This window comes from Leptonychotes weddellii, chromosome 10, assembly GCF_054177405.1.
Source record: "Leptonychotes weddellii isolate Sample4059 chromosome 10, ASM5417740v2, whole genome shotgun sequence".
NCBI classification, from domain to species: domain Eukaryota; kingdom Metazoa; phylum Chordata; class Mammalia; order Carnivora; family Phocidae; genus Leptonychotes; species Leptonychotes weddellii.
Genome location: NC_138378.1, coordinates 34399206 through 34423263, shown reverse-complemented (window position 1 = coordinate 34423263; position 24058 = coordinate 34399206). Strand labels below are relative to the sequence as shown.

Below are 24058 nucleotides of genomic sequence, written 5' to 3'. Positions count from 1 at the left end.
CTTACAGAATCTAATCCAGGAGAATCGGAAAACCCAGGTTCAATTTGCTTTTCTTTCAAAAGATTTTGCAAAGAAATGAGGTAAATTTTAGAAATAACCCAGTTAGATTTAGACTTGGAACCAGAACGCCTGCCTTCTACTACACCATGTTGGTGCATCTTTCATGGTACCCAGTGAGTTATTTCATTCAGAATGAGTGTGTGACAAATGTACAAGAAAGGTTCCAAATTTGTAACATGCAACAACATAGAGCTTTTGATTAGTTGGAAAGCATTGCTTTCTATGACTATCATGATGGGATCCCTCTTCTTTCAGACACTCACTAGATGGGAATGGCTCTTAGATGAAGTTGCTGCTGGGGGCCAGCAGTAATAGGACAAAATCTGGGTCATGGCAGGAAATTATGTGGGTTAAAGTGACCCTCTCCTAAGTTATTAGAAGGTCAGATAGACTGATTATGCAGAAATATATATCTTGTACATTTAAGGGACAAAATTTCAGTTCCTTATCCATTGTAGAGATTTTAAACTTTTTTTTTTTAACTAGAGGAGACTTGCCCAAATGTTAGTCATTTGAATCTTAGATTCTTGATTTTTCCTTGATCTGTATACTGCTTATACTATTTACCTAATTTTAAAAAGCTGAACACTTTTTACTTAAAACTTGAAAGATGAAACTTACCTTAAATGAAATGTCAGTATCACTTGCATGAGGAGAAAATAACTTTAAACACAGTGCAACCAAAACGGTGTAATTAAATCTTAGCTGAATCCTGTTGTATGTCAGTGGCTTAGATTCTGAGGCTACCTTTCCTTTGTTAGATAAATTACGAAGTGTTAACCAGATATGAAAGATGTACTGTGGCCATGCTGAGACTTTTCCCTTATTCAAAACAGAAGGATTTATATGTTAAATCCTATTAACATACACTAAAGTTATATATTTTGCAGTAGTGTCCCATGATTTGGGAAATACTGCTGAAAGATTGGGGCCCCCAGATCTAAGATGACAGACGTGTTAGAGAACCATGAAGAGAGGCCTGTTAAATATTGGTTCAGGCTCTATGAAGTTTCAGAGTTCTCCTGAGAAATAGGATTAGAATTGGGGTGATTATGGATTCCTGTTGGTTTGGCATCTTTTCTGCTCTCCTGGGTCCCTGATTGATAGATTCATGAGCCATTTCTTTCTCTGGTCTGAGGAAAGTTGGGGTAAGTTTGTGTCAGAGTCTGTAGACCCACTTGAGGAGCCCTGAGGCTTAGAAATGCAGTTCTTAACCTTCCTTCTGTTAGACCCCTATGGGAACTTGGTGGCTGGATGAGGGGGTGATTCAGAGCTCAGTTAAAGAACTTTGTTTAGAAGCCTAATCAATAAGACACTTTAAGGACCCTTGTCTTGGTTTCTTTCTTATTTAGATTATTCTCAAATCCCTAACTAAGCAAGTATTAATCCTCTTAGGGAAACAAATTTCAGAGCGATTCTCTTGAGGAAGTTGCTGGGTGTTTAAGAGATGGGTACCACTGGGATTTCTAATAGGCAGACTACAATATGCTGTCACTGAGGTTTCAGAGACACCATGAGTTATATTACGACAGTGACAGGATGTAAAAAGTGTGCATGGGAGCGGTGGTATTTGGTGGTTGTGGAGAGGTGGAATGTAATACTCCTCAACCTCAAATGTTATTTAGAAACTACATAGTTTTCCGAAGTTACTCTTAAGAATTCAGGATTCTGAACAGTAATTTGCCAAATGGCAGGGGCTTTCTGAAGGTCAACAGAAAGGAACATGAAGGGACTCTGTCCTTGACACCTCCTGGGTTATCAACTCTAGACCAAAAAAACTCCTGACTTTGGAGAGAGGTTTTCAAAAGAAGATGGTCTTGATGGAGCTTGTTAGGGAATATGAGCTATTTCTAGTGCCTCTGGCAGGAAAATAGCCTTTGAAAAAGGAGGTAAGACATGGCATTAAAAAGGCTTATGGTAGAGAAGGAAGCTATTAGAATTTGAAAACTCCATACATACAGGACAATAGCTTTATTGTCACCAGGAGAGCATCAGTTTGTATGACCTATTTATATAATCTAAGTAAGATCTCTGATATTTTAATGATAACTAACAACTGGTTGTTTTTTTCCACTACAGGTGCAGGTTATCATTCCGAATCCAAAGCCAAGGAATATAAACATGTATGCAAACGAGCTTGTCAGAAGGTATGAACAGAGTGTGTCTGATGGAAACATTTGTTTTGGCCAGCAAGCAGCTTTACCTTGAAATTCAAAATTTTAAGGTTTGACTTCTAAGGTAGTCTTTAGTTTGGACCATGAAATTATTGTGCTCATATTTGTGGGGTCTCTGTTTTGTTTTGTTTTGTGTTTTTTATTCTCCAAATGATGCTTAGATTTTGCCCTTCCTTTCCCAGATTAAAGTCTGTATTTTTGGAATTGTGGGCACCTAATCATATATCTTTTAATCTTTGTAAAGGCATTGAGCTCCATTGAAGGAGTAGGGAAAACAGTTAAAAGGCAGCCAATGTGTCTTTCTACGAAGAGAAGAAAATAAATAATAAAAAATTAAAATGGCTGCTTTTCTTGGGGAGATTATCCTGTCCTTTTTCCTTCTGTTTTTCATTATGTAGTTTGTATCATAGCAAATTCATTGTCATTCCTGAGTTTAGCTTTGCCCTTGTTCTCAGTTGTGCTTTTTTTCTCTTTGGTTTTTGAGGTTTTGCTAAATTGTTGAAAACTCAATGTGGAGGCAGGAATGGACTCAGAAGAAATATTGTTTGTTTTTATTTTGATCTTGACTATATACTCTTTTTGGCAAAGCTTCCATTACTTTTTATGCAAATATAATGTTAATGGATATTATATACTGAGTAAATATGGGTCTCTTCCAGCTCTTTTCATTTAAATACCATTTAAAAGAAAGATTATACTTTATTAGAGATCCAAGCTTTTTCTTACGAATGAAATCACATAAATAAATAAGAATATTTTGTTATAGGGATTTTTTTGTTTTTGAAATTTATAATAAAGCTAAAAGTTCTCTAAACTATTTCATATTTTTTATCTTAATTTTCAAAGTTTGAGATGTTTTCATCGTCTGAAAAAAGATGTTTTCTATAACTATAGTCCTAGAATCCTAATACGTTTGGAATGTATAATCAGCCCCCTCAATTTACACAGTGAATGAACTTAAAAGTTTAATGAGGAATACCACTCTTAGCTTTTGAGCATTTTCTCTGTTGACTAAATTGGAGCTTTAATAGTTCATGGAGAAATCAGTTTTCCTTCTCTCTCTTTCCTTTATACTCCAGAAGTTAAGGTGATTTTATGGGCCTTTACTTTCTATAGTTTATATTACAAAAGAATATGATTTGTTTATCTCAATATATCATACAGTAGTCTGCCGTTACCCATGGGGGATATGTTCTAAGACCCCCAGTGGATGCCTGAAACTGCATATTGTACCGAACCCTATATGTACCATGTTTTTTCCTATATATACATACCTATGATAAAGTCTACCTTATAAATTAGGCACAGTAAAAGATTAACAACAGTAACTAATAATAAAATAAAACAGTTGTACTGTGTATGTATAAAAGTGGTGTGTTTGTGGTCCCTTTCTCTGTGAAAATATCTTATTGTACAGTACTCACCTCTTCTTCTTCTTGGGATGATGTGAAGTGATAAAATGCCTCCCTGGTGGGATGAAGTGAGTGAATGACACAGGCATTGGGGCATAGTGCTAGGCTACTGTTAACCTGATATTATGTCAGAAAGAGGATCATCTACTTCTGGACCGCAGTTAACTGGGTGTAATTGAAATTGTGGATAAGGGGGAACCACTGTAGTACCAAAGATGTTTTAGTCAAATGTATGTGTTCATCTAAAGATTTTGAAATATTTCTGTGATTGAGAGTCACTGTTTTTTATAGTTAGGGGTGTGGAGAGTAGTAGCAGTGGGAGAAGATGTTACTAGCTTAGTCTGAGATTCAGTTATGTATATAAAATATGAATTATGAGGATATTTATTTATTTTTCTTTCTCTAAATATTTAAATTCCAGTTAACATACAGTGCCATATTAGTTTCACGTGTAGAATTCAGTGATTCATCACTTACATACAACACCTGGTGCTTATACAACAAGCACCCTCCTTTGAATTATCAGGATATTTAAACCAAACTGAATTCACATAATGTCTATGGCTATTTTGAATTGCCCTGTGATGAATGAAGCCCTTTCACTTACTAAATTGCCTGCACTTTGCATTTAGTGGCTAGATTTTATTCATTGTCTTAATTTGAATGATAAGTGAACTATATCATAAATTATCCTGAATATAAACCCTTGCTTGTTTTAAATCTAAGTAGGTTATGTCTTGAAGTATGGAATGGAACTAGTGATTAATTTTTACTAACTCTAAATGTCTCCTACACTTCTTTAAGGCTTTGGAAAGTTTTTGGGTATGTTTGGGAAGTTGTGGTTTTACAATGCATAATGTCTCCCCTTGGTTTCATAGGCAATTGAAAAGCTACAGGCTGGTGCTCTTGCGACAGATGCAGTGACTGCAGCTCTGGTGGAACTCGAGGTATTTCTTTTCTGTTTTATTTAAAATATTTGTAAGTTTATGTTCATTATTCTTAAATGACATGAAAGTGTTGAGTTAGTTAATCATCAATTATATGACCAGTGTTTCCCAACTGTATTAACAAAGTTATGAAGAAACCTGTGATATATTGTTGGGTTGTTTTCACTGGGGACATCTCTGAATAACATAAAAGTTGATTGAATTCCTCTTCCCCACCCCTTTTTGTGAGATTCATGAATACAAAAGTTATTGGTGTTTGGATACCCAAATTTTCTTATGTTTAATAGGAAAATTCCTGAAGTTAACTCCCCTTCTCCAAAAGTAATGCATGTTCTCTTGTTTAGGAAACAAAAAATTATAGCTATCTAGAAGTGTCTAAAGAAGAAGGGGACGTTTCCTCATAAACCTATCAATTAGATTTGTATCCTGAAGCCATGCTGTGTGAAGTGTGTCTTGTCCAGTGTGATTATTAAGTTGGTCTCCAGTTGGGCGCCTGGGTGGCTCAGTCGGTTAAGCGACTGCCTTCGGCTCAGGTCGTGATCTCAGGGTCCTGGGATCGAGCCCCGCATCGGGCTCCTTGCTCCACGGGAAGACTGCTTCTCCCTCTCCCCCTCCCCCTGCTTGTGTTCCCTCTCTCGCTGTGTCTCTCTCTGTCAAATAAGTAAATAAAATCTTAAAAAAAAAAAAAATAAGTTGGTCTCCAGTTAACTGAAGACATTGAGGAATTCAGTGGGAAGGCTCTCAAGGTCGCTATACTTGTTTTACTCAATATTGAGGGACTGGAACTTTGAGGATGAATTTGTCCTGGAGATTACTGAGGCCTTCAGAAGACTGACTTTTGTTGTTCAAACTTAGAGAAGATAGATTTGTGTCAATCTGTTTAGAGGATTATAGTGAACAAATACTTTTCTGGTTGAGAAGACTGCTTGGGGAATCAAGATACGAAGATAAACCAGTGATGAGTTTGAGGTAGGAGGTGAATGGAGTGGGTCTTCCCAAGTTGACTGGATTGTGGCCCTTTGATTTAGGCTCTTGTATCAGGATACCTACCCAGTCATGCCAGGCCTTGCTTTTCCCTATGAAAATTGCTCAGGAGTTTACCAGAAGCCCTGGCCGTGTTTTCTGTATATTCCCCTGCTTAGTTGTGGAGCTATGCTTTAGATCATGCTTTGTAGATTTTAATCTCTCCTGTTAATGCCTTCAGATGGGTCCAAGTGTAGTCGAGGAAGGTGAACATCTATGATGGGTACAAGTTCTTTTATAGTTTGGTTCCTGAGACATCTGACTTGGGATATATGGTCCCCTCCTGTTTGTGACTGATAACATCTTACACCACCTTTACCAGTCCTTAGCCCTGGGCACCTCCCAGATACTCCTTGACTCAGTTTTTTCATTTATAATATGGGGGTAATTCCTATTTCATAGAGTTCTGAAGATTGGGTTTTAACATATGACAAGCACTTAGGTCATTGTGTTACACATAGTAAGCACCCCTGAGAAGTTAGTCATTATTACTATTATGAAGTGCTTTGGAAGTGATATATATGAGCTGAATATTTATGGTGACTATGAATGACATGTTTTTACAATGCCAGGAAAAGATTAACTATATAGTGTGGATGAAAGGAGAAAAGTGCTGCAAGAAAGAAGATTGATGTACTTACCAGCAGATCTTACCTTTACTCAAAACACAGAAGGAAAGCTTCATCTAACTTAATTAAATTGTTAATTGCAAATTACTCTCCTTTGTGCATAAGAGGATGTCCTGAGGTTATCGGTGGTGCATGGATGGAGTCAGTGTCGGTCCAGGGAAAGAAAAAGAAGGTTAATGAGTAGCTGGGAGATAATACTGTAATGGCAACTATGAATATAAAATTGAGTAAAATTAAGTTTTTCTTTTCTTTTCATTTTAGAATAACTTTAATTTTCTCAAGTCATACTTCTATCATGTTGAATATTTTATTACATTTTTCTCCAGCGATCAATCAACCATACTTTTAAAGAGTTTACTTATTTATGCTTAAAAATGATTAAAAATACATTCTGGAATAGTAAGTTACTCATGAATAAGTGAGCTTTATAGTTTTGAATGATGACCTCTGTTTTTTAAGAGTGTGGATATGAAGTTCTTTTTTAAACAAACTTGTTCTATTATTTTTGACTGGACTATGTTATATAGATAATGGGAGCATGAGATACACCTGAGTGAGTTCAGTGTACTTCTCCCTCTCACCCCCATTGTTAAATTTGGAGAAGAATTTCAATTAATTATCTTTAATAATTCACTTTTATGTGGAATTTTTGAAATATGTGAACAGTTTAATGGCTAAGGCTAGCTGGAAGAGTTTTCCTAAATCTTAAGAATTATGTTGGAAGTCATGCTTATACTGCCCCCTGCAGTTTTGGTTGCTTTGATTCACCACCTTTAAACAAGGTGAGGTTTTCAAGAGTTCAGTTGGTGTATTGTAATAGTTAAGGTCAATGGAATGATATAAGGAAATCAGATTCTAATATTTTATGTACTTAGAAAAATATAAGTAACAATATTGAGTCCTTTCAGCTTACTGAAAAGGCCCAGAGTTTTGATTTATAATGTGTTATGTTTAATTTGAGAGTACCTACTTTTCTTTAGTTTTGACCAATATATTCAATAAAGCTAAGTCTTGTCCTAATTGCTGAAATCAGACCTTTTTTTTTTTGATTCTGGGATGTACTTTTTTTGAGTAAAAAAAACCCCTTATTTTTTAAACTTAGGCAGAATTCCTTGAACACTTTATTAACTGTGGGCTGAAATGACTGAAATGGTTTAATGGTCCTTACTGGCTAGAGGGGTATCTAGCCTTGTATTTAAAAAAAAAGAATTTGCACTTACCCAAGTAGTCAAAAGTACACTGATTTCAACTCCATGCCATAGGGGAGGAAGAGACAAGGTAAAGAAAAAGAAATTTATATGTATAGACACATGCACACTTACACAGGCCACCTAGACACATCATTTTTGAGCTTTTCTTGGAAACCGATCACCTTGTGTAGTTTCATTATCCTCGTTTATCACTACAGACAGTGGTATCATCCTAAGACTACCACTTCTGGACACTAGAGGGGTGTTTCTGTCATTTAAAGAAGTGGGGAGGTGAGTGCCTAAGTTCCTGCCTGTTAAACTGACCAGCTTCTCTCTTGAGGGTTTTGGGAGGGAAGGTGGCCACTCCATTTGAGGCGTGCTCTGCAGTATGGAAATGAAAATGATATGACACCGGGGCGCCTGGGTGGCTCAGTTGTTAAGCGTCTGCCTTCGGCTCAGGTCAAGATCCCAGGGTCCTGGGATCGAGCCCCGCATCGGGCTCCCTGCTCAGCGGAAAGCCTGCTTCTCCCTCTCCCACTCCCCCTGCTTGTGTTCCCTCTCTCGCTGTGTCTCTCTCTGTCAAATAAATAAAATCTTAAAAAAAAAAAAAAAAAGAAAATGATATAACACCAAAATGCATTTTGTTTATCCTCAAAATGTGAGGAGGGAAATGGAAAGGCCAGTTTATAGATCATATTTTAATTTATTGTTCAACTGATTTGGTCCCATTGTTTCACTTAGCTATTTATAGCTTTTTTGAGATTGTCCTTACAACTGATGGGAAAGTGACTTCTATCCATTGGATAGTACAGATCTGATCTCACTCATAGTGGAGAAGAGGTGTGTGAAACATCTGATCTTCCTATCTGGGGCTATTCATCTGGAAGACAGTTGTTTTCATGGCTGCTTTTGGAATAGTTTTGGTTCAGGTAGTGGCAGTGGATTGTAAACTCTAGATCATAATTTTGCACATTTCACATGGGATAGCTTCTAATATGAATTTCTTCTTTGAGGAAATTGGCTATAGATCTGGATGAGTCATGATGCAACTGTTAATGTAGAAAATGTGTCACAGATTCTGATGGGAAACAAGCTACTTGTAAAATACTGAAGCTCCCTTTGCACACCGATGTTTTTCTGAAAAACATCTAGTAAGACCTTTCTAATAAGGAATTCCTTTCTGATAAGGAATCAGAGGTGAAATGTGAATGACACACTTTTGAGAGGTTATTTGTAGTCTTGTATGAGAAAACTGATGAATCTGGCTGAGAGTTTGAATATCTTGGTGTAGGCTTTGAGATATTTTGGTCAATTCATTTTGAAAACTAGTTCTTTTGGTAGGTAGAATACTGTGCATTAAAAATAGAGTAGATATAGCTTTGAAATTTCATATAGTGAAAGGCAGCTTGCACAGGCTCCTTTGTTAAAAATGTTTTGTTGAGTTTATATTATTCTAAGTGGACCGTGCAGTTCTTGTGTTGACTTGATTTGATTCATCTAAGGCTCCCTGTGATCAGGGAAGATGGTAAGTCATGGTTGAAATTAGTTTATTGTTGAAATGCTTTAACATTTAAAGAACAGATTATATCGGGCACACGTTTTTGTATCTGTCTGCTAAGCAGTCTGTTGTCTCTGGGTCTTTATATAATCCAGTATAATGCTTGCTTATGAACTCTAGGAAAGTTCTTTAAGAAGTAACTTCTTATAGATGGCCGATAGTTTGGGGTGTGAGAGAAAAAAAATATTTGCATTATTGCATATTTCTATTATATATAATATCATCACACATTTGTCTGTCTCTATATCCTCTTACACCCAGAGCCAGCTCTGCATGCATTTCTTTAAAGCAGGGATCTCCAGAATGTCATCACTGTTTTTTTTTTAAGATTTTATTTATTCATTTGAGAGAGAGAGAGAGTGCACACAAGCAAGGGGAGAGGCAGAGAGAGAGGGAGAAGCAGACTCCCTGCTGAGCTGGGAGCCTGATGTGGGGCTCGATCCCAGGATCTGGAGATCATGACCTGAGCTGAAGGCAGATGCTTAACCATCTGAGCCACCCAGGTACCCCTCCAGAATGTCATCACTGTTGACTAGTCTGTTGTTGGTGCCCCCATCCAGGTCTCTCTGCAGCTGCAGGATTAGGCCACACCCCCTTCTCTTGGGCTGGAATTGTCAATGTGCCACAGGGAGGGAGAGAGAGAGCACCTAAGGCCTGCCAGTCCTCGAAATGCTTAGTGGTCATGGAGATGGTATGGGTTGCTCCTGGCATATGGGTATATCTAGGATGGAAGGGAACTTTGGGAAAGGCTGATATGCCCCACTTTCTCTTAACAAAACCTGTTCTCAAGTTTGCTTATGGAGTTTCTTTGTGAGTAGACACTTAACCACATCCTGCCACCTACTCTACTTCAGTGTTTTTTGGTTGTTGTTGTTGTTGAAAAAAAAGAGGGGCATTTGTTTTATAGGCATTTCTGTTTATTTGGGAGGTTAGAAAAGTATGTAAATAAACGAGCATCTCCATTTTTCTGAACATTTTCTGTTTTGCAGAAATCATCTTTTCATAAGCAGAGGGTAGCTGAGTATTTCAGTGGTTCCTTGCTTCCTCCTCCCCTCCCACAAGGGGCTGAACACATTGGAAAGACAGCTTGATGCATTTAGCTCACATATATACAAGTGCCCATTAACCATAATATGACTGATGAGTCTAATTTTAGACCTAACACTCTTGAAAGTCATTTTTCTCTTCAATTGATAATATCTTTTATTCTCTATAATGTGGGGAGGACCTGTTTTTATGTATTTGAAGCAAGGAGTTTTACCTTTTATCCTTTGTAGTACTTAACCTGTTTGCATTGCATGAAATTTGAGTTTTGTCTTTAGATGCTCTTTCCTTTTTTTTTTTCAACTTGGTATCATTGATTATTTCAGTCAGAGACCCCATTTTGCCTGTCTGTTTAGCATTATTTCCAGTGGTGTTTCAGTATTTCTGTGTATTCCAGCTGTTTATAGAGTCTTTATGTTTCTCTGCATTTTTTTTGTTTTGTTTTGTTTTGTTTTATTTTTTGAGGTGTACATACACAGTTACACTTCATGGAGTTGCATCCAGCCAAGTATCCATGTTCTTCTTGTGAAGAGGCAGAGAAAATCACCTCTCCCAAGAATTTCCACCTTCTGACCAAGGGAAATGTGTCCTGAAGAGCTGTACGCAGATGGGAGGCAACTTGTTTGCTTGTTCTGCTGCTAGAGCATTGATTTAATTAGAAGACAGGCTGTGGGTGGCCATGTGCAGACAAAGAAGCACCAGACATGTCGAGCCCAGTTAGCCTGGGACAGTAAAAGTAAGTTACACTCTTTTTAAAACATTTTTGAGTACTGATGCTGATTCTTGCCTTTAGTACTAAGGGGCAACTTGTAACTTACTGTTTGTGTTTACACAGTAGGTACATCTGTTCTTTTTCTAGGGCCCTAGAAATTAAATGTGCTTTCTAGCACAAAGTACCTGCTTAATGGAAAAGCAGTGATTTTTTTTTCCTTTAAAGAAAACTGAATCAATTATTACAGTCTGATTTAATTTTACACTGCATCAAAACTGTGTATTAGTTTTTGATCAAGTCAAAACACTGAAGTACAGAGCTTGTTATGTTTTACTGTGTCCTGATGGGAACATGAAACATTTTTCACTTTTTTCTAGCCATTTCTTGATAAGATATGTGGACCTTATCAGATGTATTCATCTTGGCCGAATCTAGAAGATATAATCCAAGAGCAGACTTAGCAGTTCCTGAGGAGCATGTAGTTTTATATGTGAACCCTCATTTTGCTCTTGGAATTGTTATTCTCCAAGAACATACTACATTTTGGAATTCAGTTTTGAGCTACTTAAAGCTACATTTGGTAGTATGATGGAATTGGTGGTAGTCTGTGCATTGGTTATGTGGAAGCAACTTAGACTTATGAATTGAGTCCTATATTGGTAGAGATATTAGATTCATTAGCCCTTAGATTTGTAGCATTGTGATTATTGAATCATTTTGTGTGTGTGCATTTGGGGCATCAGTTTCATAATCGAACATCTACTGTTTTTTTTTATTGTTGTTGTTGTAATTTCTGGGCTAAGAAGCTTTTTCTGTGTTGAGCAAAATCACAGGCTGATATCATGAAGGTTAGTCTGAAAGACTGCCCTCGGATTTTAAGTTTTTGCCCATTTTCCCAGACCCAGACCTTTATTTAGAATCTGGAAAGGAATGAGGAAGAGACTTAAGTTACATGATTTTTAGGAATCCCATCAAGATCACATCCTAATTCCTGCTCCAAAGCAGGACAAAATATTGCTTCAGTTTTCTTTTATTCATATTCTCTCTATCTCTGTCTGTCTCTCTGTAGTTCTTATGTGTGTAGTAGGCTTATGTAACCTAAATGTTCGGAGAATGCAGGATTGCATCTCACTGTAGCAGAGCAAGCAACTTAAAAATGAAATCTAGGCATCCCAGTTGATGAAAGTTCTTTGGTCATTCCCACTGCCAGGGAGTTGTTACTGGTTGTCATTCTCACTTAGGATCTAGCCTCCTGCATGGTACCCACATTTCTTGGCCGTTCATGACATGCTTATACTATAACATAGGATATCAACAGTGTTAACACTTGTTAGGCTTCTTAGAAAATCCAGGGTGAGGAGCTTATTTATGTTTTCTTTCTTGGAGTATGAGCAGATGTTAACATTTTCTAGTGTGCTGAAGTCTTTTTAATAAAAAGAAGCATTATAAGTTACTACTTATAAGTTAGTAATGCCCCTTTCTCCCCTCCAGTTCTGACCATGTCCTCACCTCACATTTGATAGAAGGATGGTTTAAGTTATTGTGATCCCATGGTCTGTTAGGTTCTTTTTGAGTGATATTTCCATATTATTGTCAACATGGTTAAAAGGTGTAATTATTTAGGTTGAAGGGATGTGTAAGTGGATGCCAAATTTAGCTCTACTAGAGCAACAGCTACATTTGTCTTTTCTATTGTAGCTCATGTGGAAAGGACAATTTCAGGTACTGTGTGTGCTAACCTCTTCCTGGACATTGTAAAGAATCCAACTAAAACAAAGTTTAAAACTATTTCAGATGTGCAAGTGTATTGGAGCCAATATTTTATTTTAGAGATTTGTGTTATGTTTGACAAGTAACTCTTTGTACTGCAATTCTGTGGCTTTGAATAAAAAAAAAAAACCAAGAAAATAAATTGCTGTGATGTCCTTTTTCTGCTTAATTATGTTATATGTTTATTTGCAAATTAGGCAGATTAATAATAGGAGGTGAGTACAGAGGTGCAGTGCTTTTTTATTAAAAATATTTTTTTGTAATAAATTAGAGAAAAATATGCTTCCATTTTTTGACAGAATATTATATGCCAGATCAACAAATGCTCTAATGAACAAGTATCAACATTTGTTGCATTTTTTCTGACATTTCTAGAAGAGTTTGGATGTTTCATGAAGATCATAAAAAGTCTTAGTTTCTAATACAAGTGCTGTTGTATGTGAGGGTTTTTTTCCCCCCCCCAACATAAAATATGTTGTCTTTTGTGTTATTGAATAGTGAAAAAAATGAACTGTTCCAGATACTAAAACTGGGTATTGGATGCAACATATTTGACTCAAATGTTCACAGGGTGTGATGCAAACAAATGTTCTCTCAACTTACATCCAGGATAGCTAAAATATTACTTTAACACATGTTAAAAAGAGCACTGTAACTATTTGGCTAGATATAATTCCGGGCTGTCTGAGTTGAGTACTTTCCTCAGGCATTCCAACTTTGATCAACCACAGCAGGAACTTGTAGCATGTCTGCAGAGCAGCCAGTGCGTCTGTAAATGTGTTCTGAGGTAGAGAGAAAAGAGATGCCAGCAAAGGAAAGAATACCTGCTGTCATTAAGGAGCAGTTACATAATGAAAATGGGAAGTTTTTTGTTTCCCTGGGAACTCCTTTTAGATCATTGAGTCTCTGATGTCTAAGTATGCCCTGTGGTTCTGTATTAATGAATGAAAGATACTTCATTTGGCCTAGTAAAAATGCTTTCTGGCTAACTGCTGCTGAAACTTACTGGTTAGAGTCCATTAATTCTTAAACTTTCCAGTCTTTATTAATGTAATGTTAATCGGCTAAAAAACCTAACAGACAATAGTGTGTTATTAGTCAAGTGTGTCTTGATTGTTTTTAATTGGCTAGTATTTGTGTGAAAGTATTCTCATGTACCCTGTTTTAGAGAATAGTTCTAAGAACAGGCAGCAACTATAGAAATAATTTCATATACCTTTGTTTTCAACACGTGGGTGAAAATAGGTTTTCTGGGTTTTATTCTCAGTGACCTGAAAATGAATTTGCAGATACACATGTTTCTATACATAAACATTAACTAAGACTATTTACAATGGTAAATTGCCTTGTGCCTTGTTGGGAGCTACATGTTTCCCCTATTTTTGGACACAACATGCTCTTATCACATGGATATCACTTGCCTGGATATCTTTTTTTTTTTCTTTTTGGGTTTCCTTTTTTTAAATTTTAAGTTCAGTTAATTAACAATATAGTGTATTATTAGTTTCAGAGGTAGAGTTCAGTGATTCATCAGTCTCATACAACACCCAGTGCTCATTCCATGACGTGCCCTCCTTCATGCCCACCACCCAGTTACCCCATCCTCTTTTAAGGAATTAACAACTACTTGCCTACTGGATATTAAATTGAATATTCTGTCTAGCTTCTTTCTGTCCTTGTTTTCTGTAGTCCCATGATAATGAATACCATGACCTCTAATTAGTTCCAGTTGTGAAAGTTCTGCTTTTTAGGTCAATATTGTATCAGACATTAGGATGAATCCATAATCTTGTAATTTCCATGTGGCAAATCTCTCTGATTGTTCACATTTTCAGTTACTCAAAACAAGGTTAACACAGTTAAATAAAATTAACTAGTATTAAAAAAAAAAAAGTCTTATCGTAGTTTTACCTTCTTTCATAGTGTTTTTTTTTCATAACTGGACAAAAGGCAGTATAATTGGTAGATTTACAACTTTTAAGCCCATCCCCTTATCCTGAAAGAGGTACAGAGAAATGGTTATTGAGGAAGTAGCTGAGAGTGGGTAGGGGAAGGACAAAGGTTGGGTAAGCTAATTGTGATTTCATAGGCAAGGTACTTGAGTGGATTTCTGAGTTGGTTACCTTGTTACTGTTTCTTTGTTTACCCAAGAATTTTTCTGTAAATATTGTTCATCTGAACGCTATAATTTCTTCAAATTTAATACTTGTTTGATTTCATGTGCCTATTGCCTTGATCTTCAAATCACTACAGTTCACACGGAGATGAGAGTCAACTTTTATAAAACTGTGTGGGATCTGGTATCTAATTTATAGATAGATTCTTACTGTCCTTTAATTATTTTACCTGATTCTCTTTGTCATTTTTTACATATTACCTAAATATTGATACCACCCCCCCACCATGTAACTGTGTAAATTTTATGTGTTTGTGTGTGTGTTTTGTTTTTTGAGTTTTTCTGCTCCAAACTACTAGCCCCAAAGAGAGTATCATGTTTTATCATTTTGATAATGGCAGTTCACCATTAGATAAAGTTGTAGATGTAGTTGACTAATAGTGATCAAGATAGTCTTGAGAAAAATACCATGATTCATCATTCTTCTTGTGGATTCTAGGGAGAAAGCTTATCTGACTTATTTGTAGAAACAAATTCCAGTCATCATAATCAGAAGATATGTGGCATTTCTGACCACTAACCTGGCTCTTCTTAGTAAAGTGTGCTGACACATGGTAGTTAGACTACACGGCAGGTTAGATGGCTTACTTCTATATTTATTCTTCTTACTTAAGTAGCAAGAAGGAAGAATATTCAGTATTTTAAGTATCCAACTAAGCACGAGAATGAAATCATGATTTGTTGTTTGGACTGGCATTTGTATCAAAGAGCTCCTTTGCCTGAAATCTGTATTGTATATTCAGTTTTCACTGAAGACTTAGCAAAGCTCAGATTTTGCATCAGAAGCTTGATACCTTATTAACTCTTGGGCCAGTGGTTGCAGAAGAGACAGTTCACAGATATGTGTTGATTGGCCCATAGACTAGTTCTTAAAAATTGGAATTTGTGGCCAACATTTAAAAATTAGGAGACTCAAAAATCTGGATTTCGAACTTCTCTTGAAAAAATGAGACCTGGCCACATGGAGCACGCATTCTCTCAGTCTCCTAGGGCTGAATGACAGCTGTCACTTTTGACTGTAGGAGGCTTTGTAATTCAGATTGTATTTCAGTTCAGGGTAAAGCTGAAAATAAGGCTTGGACAGATACACCAACTTTTGTCTTGTTGGAAGGGCTGAGAAAATGAATTGATAGTTTAACAGGGATTCCTACCAAAAGTAAGAGTAAAACTGGAATGAGCCTTGATTTAATTTTTTGCAATTGGAATTGGACTGAAATATTAACTTATTATTTTGAAAATGAACTTCAAATCAAACTAAAGACTTTTCAAAAAATTTCCCACTGAAGCAGTTTGAACCAGAACCAAAGTATCTCCCTCCAAAGAGTTTAGAGCTGGAGCTAAAGCAGACCAAAATACTGTATGACCCAACTAAACTTGAACTAAATTGTTCCTTTATTTACTTCTTGTTTCAGGAGTAAAATATTATTTTCAGTGTTTGTGGCAAAGAATGTACCAGAAATGACCATAAGTACAAGCATATTGCACTGATTTCAAAACTTTGTCTTGCTAAGCTAATTTAGTTTCCAACATCATTTATCTTATCTTGATCTCACTACGTCGTAATGGAAAACATACTTAGAAAAGTCGTTGATTTGCACATAATATTTGTGGCTGCATCTGTGATGATTACCCAGAAAGCTTTGTATGTCCTTTTCAGTAATTCTCTCATTTTATTAATCTTTTTCCACTTCATCTAATTTTTCATCAGTAAAAGTTGAATCTTGGCTCCCAAAGTGGTTAGCTTTTGTAGCCTCTCATAGTTCATTTGTGCTTTCTTGCTTTCTACCTCTTCCATGCTGTTGCTGATAGATGCCTTTATTTTTTAAATTTTAAAAAAGGTTTTTATTTATTTGAAAGAGACAGGGAGTGAGAGAGAGAGAGCACGAGTGGAGGGCAGGGGCAGAGGGAGAGGGAGAAGCAGACTCCCCACCGAGCAGCGAGCCTGATGTGGGGCTTGATCCTAGGACCCTGAGATCATAACCTGAGCCGAAGGCAGACGCTTAACTGACTGAGCCACCCAGGCACCCCTATTGCTGATAGATGCCTTTAAAAGCCTCCTCTAGATGGGGTTCACAGAGATAGTGAAGTTAAACAGTATACGGAGTTCATTTAGGTTGGAGTTTCTCAAGGTGAGGATCGTGGTCCACCTGAATTAAAATTACTTAAGGTAGCTTGTTAAAAAGAATGAAGATTCCCTGTCTTCACCTCAGATGACCTAAATCAGAATCTTTGGGAATGGGAATCTGGAAATTCTATTTTCTGATTCTTTTTAAAAAACTTTTTTATTTTAAGATAATTGTAGATTCACATGCAGTTGTAAGAAATAATAGAGAGAGATTACTTGTATCTTTTACCCCACAATGGTAATAGTTAAAAAAAAAAATGCAGTTAATCTTTTATTTTCAAAAGTATACATTATAGTTTCAAAACTTTTTAATGAAATATAGTATACACATAGAAAAATATGCACATTTATTGTAAGGGATAGCTCCTTGAATTTTTCAGAGTGAATGTATCCTCATGGAACTAGCACCCAGTTAAGGAAACACATTTACAGCCCTCCAGAAGGCTACTTACACCCCCTTCAGTCACTCCGGGGTAAAGCCTGGTCTGGAATGGAATCATGCTGTATGTTAGTCTTTTGTGTCTGCTTTTTTCGGTTGTTAATTGAGGTGAAATTCATAGAGCACAAAATTACTCATTTTAAAGTAATTCAGTGACATTCATACATTCATAATATTGTACCACTACCACCTTCTGTCTTGTTCCAGAAACATTTTTATCTCCCCAAAGGGAATCCTGTACCTTATAAGCAGTTGCTTTCTCTTGCCTCCTTTCCTAGCCCCACAGCAACCACCAATCTGCTTTCTGTCTCTATGGATTTACCTGTACTGGATATTTCATATAAATGGAATCATACAATATGTGATCTTTTGTGTCTGACTTCTTTCACTTAGCATAATGTTTTTAAGGTTCATTCATATTGTAGCATGTGTCAGAACTTCATTTCTTTTTGTAGAGTATTATTCAACATTGTTCATGATTATGCCACAATTTATCCCTTCATCTATTGATAGACATCTAAGTCGTTTCTGTTTTCACAATTGTGAAAAGTGTTGCCGTGAACATTCTTGTGCAACTATTTGTTTGAGTACCAAATCGTGAGGTCATACTGACTGCGTCTTTAACTTTTTGTGAAATCACCAAACTGTTTCCACAGCCGCTGACCCATTTTATATTACCAGCAGCAATGTACAGTTTCTCCCAGCAGCACTTGCTCTTTTTCATCTTTGTGATTATAGCCATCCTCATAGGTATGAGGTGGTATATCACTGTGCTTATGATTTTTATTTCTCTAATGATTAATGATGTTGAACATCTTTTCATGTGCCTGTTGACCATTCATCTATCTTCTTCAGAGAAGTGTCTATTGAAGTCTATTCATTCCAAGTCCTTTGGCCATTTTTAAATTGGGTTGTTTTTTGGTTATTAGGAATTCTTAATATGTTCTAGATACTATACTACTATTGCAAGTCTGAAGTTATGTCAAAATAAACACTGGCTCCCTGCTAGGTGGGGAGCCTGCTTCTCCCTCTGCCTCCACCTCTCTCTCTCTGACTCTCATGAATAAAAAAATAAAAAAATAAATAAACACTTGAAAGGAAAAATAAATTGTAATTACCCCTGTAGTTTTCTTGTCTCCTCATTTTAACCCTCTGACCATACCCAGTACCCCGTCTCCTGGCCTGTTTCATTTTTCTCCATCATGTTTACTGCTATGTAATATGCCATCTAATTTATTTAATGTCTTATTGTCTGTCTCCTGTAGCTAGAATGGAAGCTGCACGTGAGAAGGATATTTTTCTGTTTTGCTGTATCCCCATGGTTTACATCACGGTTTTACAAACTATGGCCTGAAAGCCAATCTGGACTGCTGCCTGTTTTTGAATGGTCTGCAAGCTCAAAATGGTTTTTACTTTTTTAAATGATTGGAAAACAAGTCAAAAGAAGAATAATGTTTCATGACACCAGAAAATTATATGAAATTTAAATTTCTGTGTTTATAAATGAAGTTTTATCGGAACAAAGCCATGCTTATTCCTTTTTGTATTTTCTCTGGCTGCTTTCATGCTACAAAGGCAGAGTTGAGTAGTTGTGGAATTGCCTGTATGGCCCACAAAGCCTGAACTATATAATATATCTGGCGCTTTACAGAAAAGATTTGCCTGGCACATAGGTGTCCAATAAATATTTGTTGAATGAATGAAACTTAACCACCACAGAGGAATCTAAATTGGGAATCTTCCAGTAATCCAGTTCTTGAAAGTTTGACCTTAATTAGCTGCTAAACAAACAAACAAAAAATCCACAAATGATTTTTTGGTAATACTTTTTCACTGATCGCTATTCATCCTGTAAATAATGAGAATTGATGATAAAATACCAGGGAATTTGTAATTCTTAGGATAGTGTCAGCTAGGCTAGGTGTACTGCACAGGTTTTACCAGTATTAGTTTGAAAAAGACTGTAACAACATGGGGTATACATCCTGTTTTTATTACTCTGTTTAAGAAAAAGTCAACAAATAGTTCGTTTTAGAAGCTGTTTGTTTTTTCCCTCTTTCTTATCAGCTTTAGATTAATAAAGCTACCTGCTTGTTAATGAAAGCAATAATTAAAATAATTTTGATATCTTAGCATAGAGTAAGAAACCATATTATCACATAATTTCATTCTATATTTTATTCATCTAATGATGTGTTTGTTGATTTGCACTAGAATAACAAGGTATGAATACTAACATATTAGTAATTTTCTGTAAATGTCTAACTTCTTAAAGGAAGATTAGAAATTGGACAAACATAAATCATTTTATATAAAAATGATTTTATAATGTGCCAGTCTGGTTTTTGTAAGGCATTTGAAAACTAAATTGTTTGCATCTGTAAGAGCTGTTAATAGAGGTCTCATAATAGATCCCCAGAGGTACAGTATACCCTATAGCCTTGCAAACAGTTCTTACTTTATTTTATGCTTTCAGCAAAGGACATTAAATGGGTAATGCAGGTTGTAGTTTATAGTGAAAGAGTAATGTTTCGCAGATCTTTGCCTTGGCTTGGTGTTTTCAAATTTTGTTAATAGGGTTTACATGTCATGATGGGGATGTAGCTCGTACATCTTGGCCTTTCCACCCTCTCTTTGTTGGGTCAAGCAGTCAGAGGGATCTTAATTGGTAAAACTTCTGTCTCTTCTGAAAGTTATGGGTGCCTGGGTGGCTCAGTTAGTTAAGTGGCTGCCTTCAGCTCAGGTCATGATCCCAGCGTCCTGGGATCAAGTCTTGCATCAGGCTCCTTGCTCAGCGGAGAGCCTGCTTCTCCCTCTCCTTCTGCCTGCCTGCTGCTCCCCCTGCTTGTGCTCTCTCTCTCTCTCTCTCTGTGTCAAATAAATAAATAAAAAATCTTAAAAAAAAAAAAAAAGAATTCAGTTTAAAAAAAGCTATGGGTAAACAAAAATATTTTGCTTTTAAAATTTCATCTTTTAGAAGCTGAAAATGCTATTGCTTGAGTTTATTTCATTTCTCTTGTTTTAATTGTGAAAAGATTGGATTCTTAATACTCTGTTACATTATTCTGACATTTCTCTATAAGTGTAACTTGTAAGAATCAATAAGCATCAGCTTAAGAGGGTATAGTTCACAGTGATCAACTATTCAGTTTATATCTAGTTGTAATTAGCTCCTGTTCATTCATTCTACAAATATTTATTCAGTACCTACTAAGCGCCAGACATTACGTTAGACATCAGGATACAACACCCAAAAAGACAAATTACTGTACTACGGGTTTAACATTCTATGGAGAGAATTAGACAAACAAAAAGTACATATAATGTCAGGTAGTGAAAGTGCCATAAAGAAGCATAAGATAGGGGTGCCTGGGTGGCTCAGTCGTTAAAGCTAGTCTGCCTTTGGCTCAGGTCATGATCTCAGGGTCCTGGGATTGAGCCCCATATCGGGCTCCCTGCTCAGCGGAAAGCCTGCTTCTCCCTCTCCCACTCCCCCTGCTTGTGTTCCTTCTCTCACTCTCTCTCTGTCAAATAAATAAAATCTTAAAAAAAAAAAACATAAGATAGTAAGAGGAAAAAAAAGGTTGGGAAAGTTGGCGAAATGCTAATAACTTAATAAGGGGAGAGCCCTCTGATACCATTTGAGCAGAGACCTAAATGAAATGGAGGAGAAACCCATGTGAAGATGTTGGGGAAGGGAGTTTTTGGTTAGAGGGAAAAGTACCCTATTATCCCTTCTTATTCCACTTTATTCTTCTTCATAACACATCACTATAGGACATCAGCTATTTATACACATGTGTATATATGTGTTTCTGCACACACATGTGCACACAGTCTTTATTTATTGACTTTTTCTCCTCCTAGAGCCACTCACTAAACTCAGCATTTCAAAGGAGTAAATGAACAAATGTAAAAGCCCTGAGGTGGGAATGTTCTCTCTGTGCTCATGAAATTGCAAGGAAGTCAATGTGGCTGGTACATAGGATGTGTGAGGGAGGGAGGGGCCAGATCATATAGGGCCTTGTAAACCTTGGAAATTAGGACTTTAGATTTTATTCTAAGTATTATGGGAAACACTGTAAGTTTTTGAACATGAGAATAGCAGGGTCTGACAGATTTTAGGATTGCTTGCTACTAATTGGGCATAATAATTTCTAGTTGTACAAAATGATTCAGGTCAGAAAACAACAAATGACCATTTAAAAAACTTATGTATATTTTTTTATAAGGAGAAAGTTAGTATATTGGTGATTAGTTTATATCAAGTAAGAAGTACACTTTTTTGTCAGTTTTATCAAAGTATAATATACAACAAAATTAACCAATTTTAAGTGTATAATTTGATGTTATGACAAATGTATACAATCATGTAACCACCAATACAATCATATATAATATTTCCATCACCTCCAAAATTCCCTCTTAATGCCTATCTGCAGGGGATCCCTTTCTTTCAGTGGCCCCTGGCAACCATTGTCTGCTTTTTATCATAATTTGGCCTTTTCTAGAATTTGGATTAAATAGAATCATATTATATGTGGTCTTTTGTGAGTGGCTTCTTTCCCTTAGCATGATGCTTTTGATATTCCTTCCTATTGTTGGGAAATTAGAGATTTGTTCCTTTATTGCTGAGTAATATTTCATTGTGTTGATACATCATAATTTGTTTATCCATTTACCAGTTGATGGGCATTTAGGTTGTTTCCAGTTTTTGGCTGTTCTGATTAAAGCTGATATAAACATTTCTATTCAAGTCTTTATGTGGACATGTGCTTTCATTTTTCTTGGATAAATACTCAGGAGTAGAATTTCTGGATCTATGGTAAGTATATGCTTAACAGTGAAGAAACTGCCAAGCTATTTGCTATTTTCATTCTCATTAGCAATGGATGAAAGTTGCAGTTGTTCCACATTCTTGCCAATACTTGCTATTGTCTATTTTCTTAATTTTAGCCATTTTTATTATTTTATTTTATTTTAAGCCATTTTAGAGGTTATGTAGTGGTTTTAACTTGCATTTCCCTAATGGCTAATGATGTTATGCATCTTTTCATATGTTATTTGCAATCAGTACATAAAATTGTTTGCTATTAAAAACTCTGGATTGTTTTGTCTTACTAAGTTGTGTGGATTTTTTATATATGTTCTGGATATAAGTCCTTTACCTTTATGTATGTTTTGTAAGAATTTTTCTCCCAAGCTGTGGGTTGATTTTTCTTTAAAGAAACTTTTAATTTTAGAACAGTTTTAGATTTACAGAAAAATTCAGAGAATTACCATATACCCAACAGCTGATTTCCCCTATTATTAATGTTTACATTACTATGGTGTATTTTTCACAATTAATGAACCTGATTTGACACATTATAATTAACTGAAGTCCATACTTCATTTGGAATTCCTTCATTTTTACCTAATGCAAATGCTTTTTCTGTTCCAAAGTGTTTTTCACCTTAGATTATTATATTTTTCATCTTAGAAGTTCAATTTGTTTATTTTTTTTTATAGCTTCCTTTTCTTTCCTTTTTACCCTCATGTTTTCCTATACCTACGTGAACATATAGAGTATGTTTATGAGAGCTATTTTAACATTGTTAGCTAGCATTGGAATTGTTAGCTAATTCTATCATCTGTGTCATTTCTGGATTTCTTTTCATTGTAATTTCTTCTGGTTATGAGCCATAGTTTTCTGCTTATTTATATGTCTGGTCATCTTTGGTTTTATACTAATCATTGTGAATTTTATATCTTTGGGAGTTGGCTATTGTAGAACTTTGTTTTGGGACACTTGTTCATGTAAATCATTTTGATTTTTTTGAGGCTTCCTTTAAAACTTTATTAGTGCCAGTCTGGAGTAAACTTTCTAAGGCTAATTCGGCCTAATTTTTGTGGCATTACCTCCTGAGACTTTCCCTGATAGCCTCACTCTGGCTGATGGGAAGATGAACTATTCTCACCTCTGTGTGAGCTCCAGAAATTGTTCAGCTTACTGTTTTCCAGAGCTTCTTCCTATGGTCTTGGTAGTTTCCTAATAAATAAATGCAGACTCAGAATCTCTGGAGTTCTCTCTGTAGCTCTTTCCTTTTTGTACCCTATACTAGCCTTCCTAGCCTCCTTGAACTCATAACTTTGTCTCCTCCTGGAAGAATGTTGGCTCTCTTTTGGCTTTCTCTTCCCTGTGGTATGGCCTGGAAAATATCTCTGGGAATTAAGTTGAGGCATCTTGATTTGTGTCTCTTCTTTCAGGATCACAGTCCAGTGCTGGTTATTGATTGAAGTCCATTTGTTACATATTTTGACTGATTTTCTTTTTCTTTTTTTTTTTAAAGATTTTATTTATTTATTTGAGAGAGAGAATGAGATAGAGAGCATGAGAGGGGGGAGAGTCAGAGAGAGAGGCAGACTCCCTGCTGAGCAGGGAGCCCGACGTGGGACTCGATCCCGGGACTCCAGGATCATGACCTGAGCCAAAGGCAGTCGCTTAACCAACTGAGCCACCCAGGCGCCCTGCCTGATTTTCTAGTTAGAAAGATAAATATAGGGGCACCTGGGTGGCTCAGTCGTTAAGCGTCTGCCTTCGGCTCAGGTCATGATCCCAGGGTGCTGGGATCGAGCCCCGCATCGGGCTCCCTGCTCGGCGGGAAGCCTGCTTCTCCCTCTCCCACTCCCCCTGCTGTATTCCCTCTCTCGCTGTGCCTCTCTCTGTCAAATAAATAAATAAAATCTTTAAAAAAAAAAGAAAGATAAATATAATCCCTATTATGCCATAGTCAGAAGCAGAAGTTCAGTAGACATA

The 24058-nt window shown here is 36.4% G+C and overlaps 1 protein-coding gene across 1 annotated transcript in view; it reads left to right on the top strand.

Annotated features, from left to right (window-relative positions):
* TASP1 (taspase 1) overlaps positions 1 to 24058 on the top strand; it is a 259816-nt gene that overhangs the window by 10378 nt on the left and 225380 nt on the right. Inside the window, exons 3-4 of the mRNA XM_081832292.1 lie at positions 2140 to 2207; positions 4525 to 4593. Coding sequence (XP_081688418.1) covers positions 2140 to 2207; positions 4525 to 4593 — 137 coding nt within the window. The remainder of the gene's footprint in view (positions 1 to 2139; positions 2208 to 4524; positions 4594 to 24058) is intronic.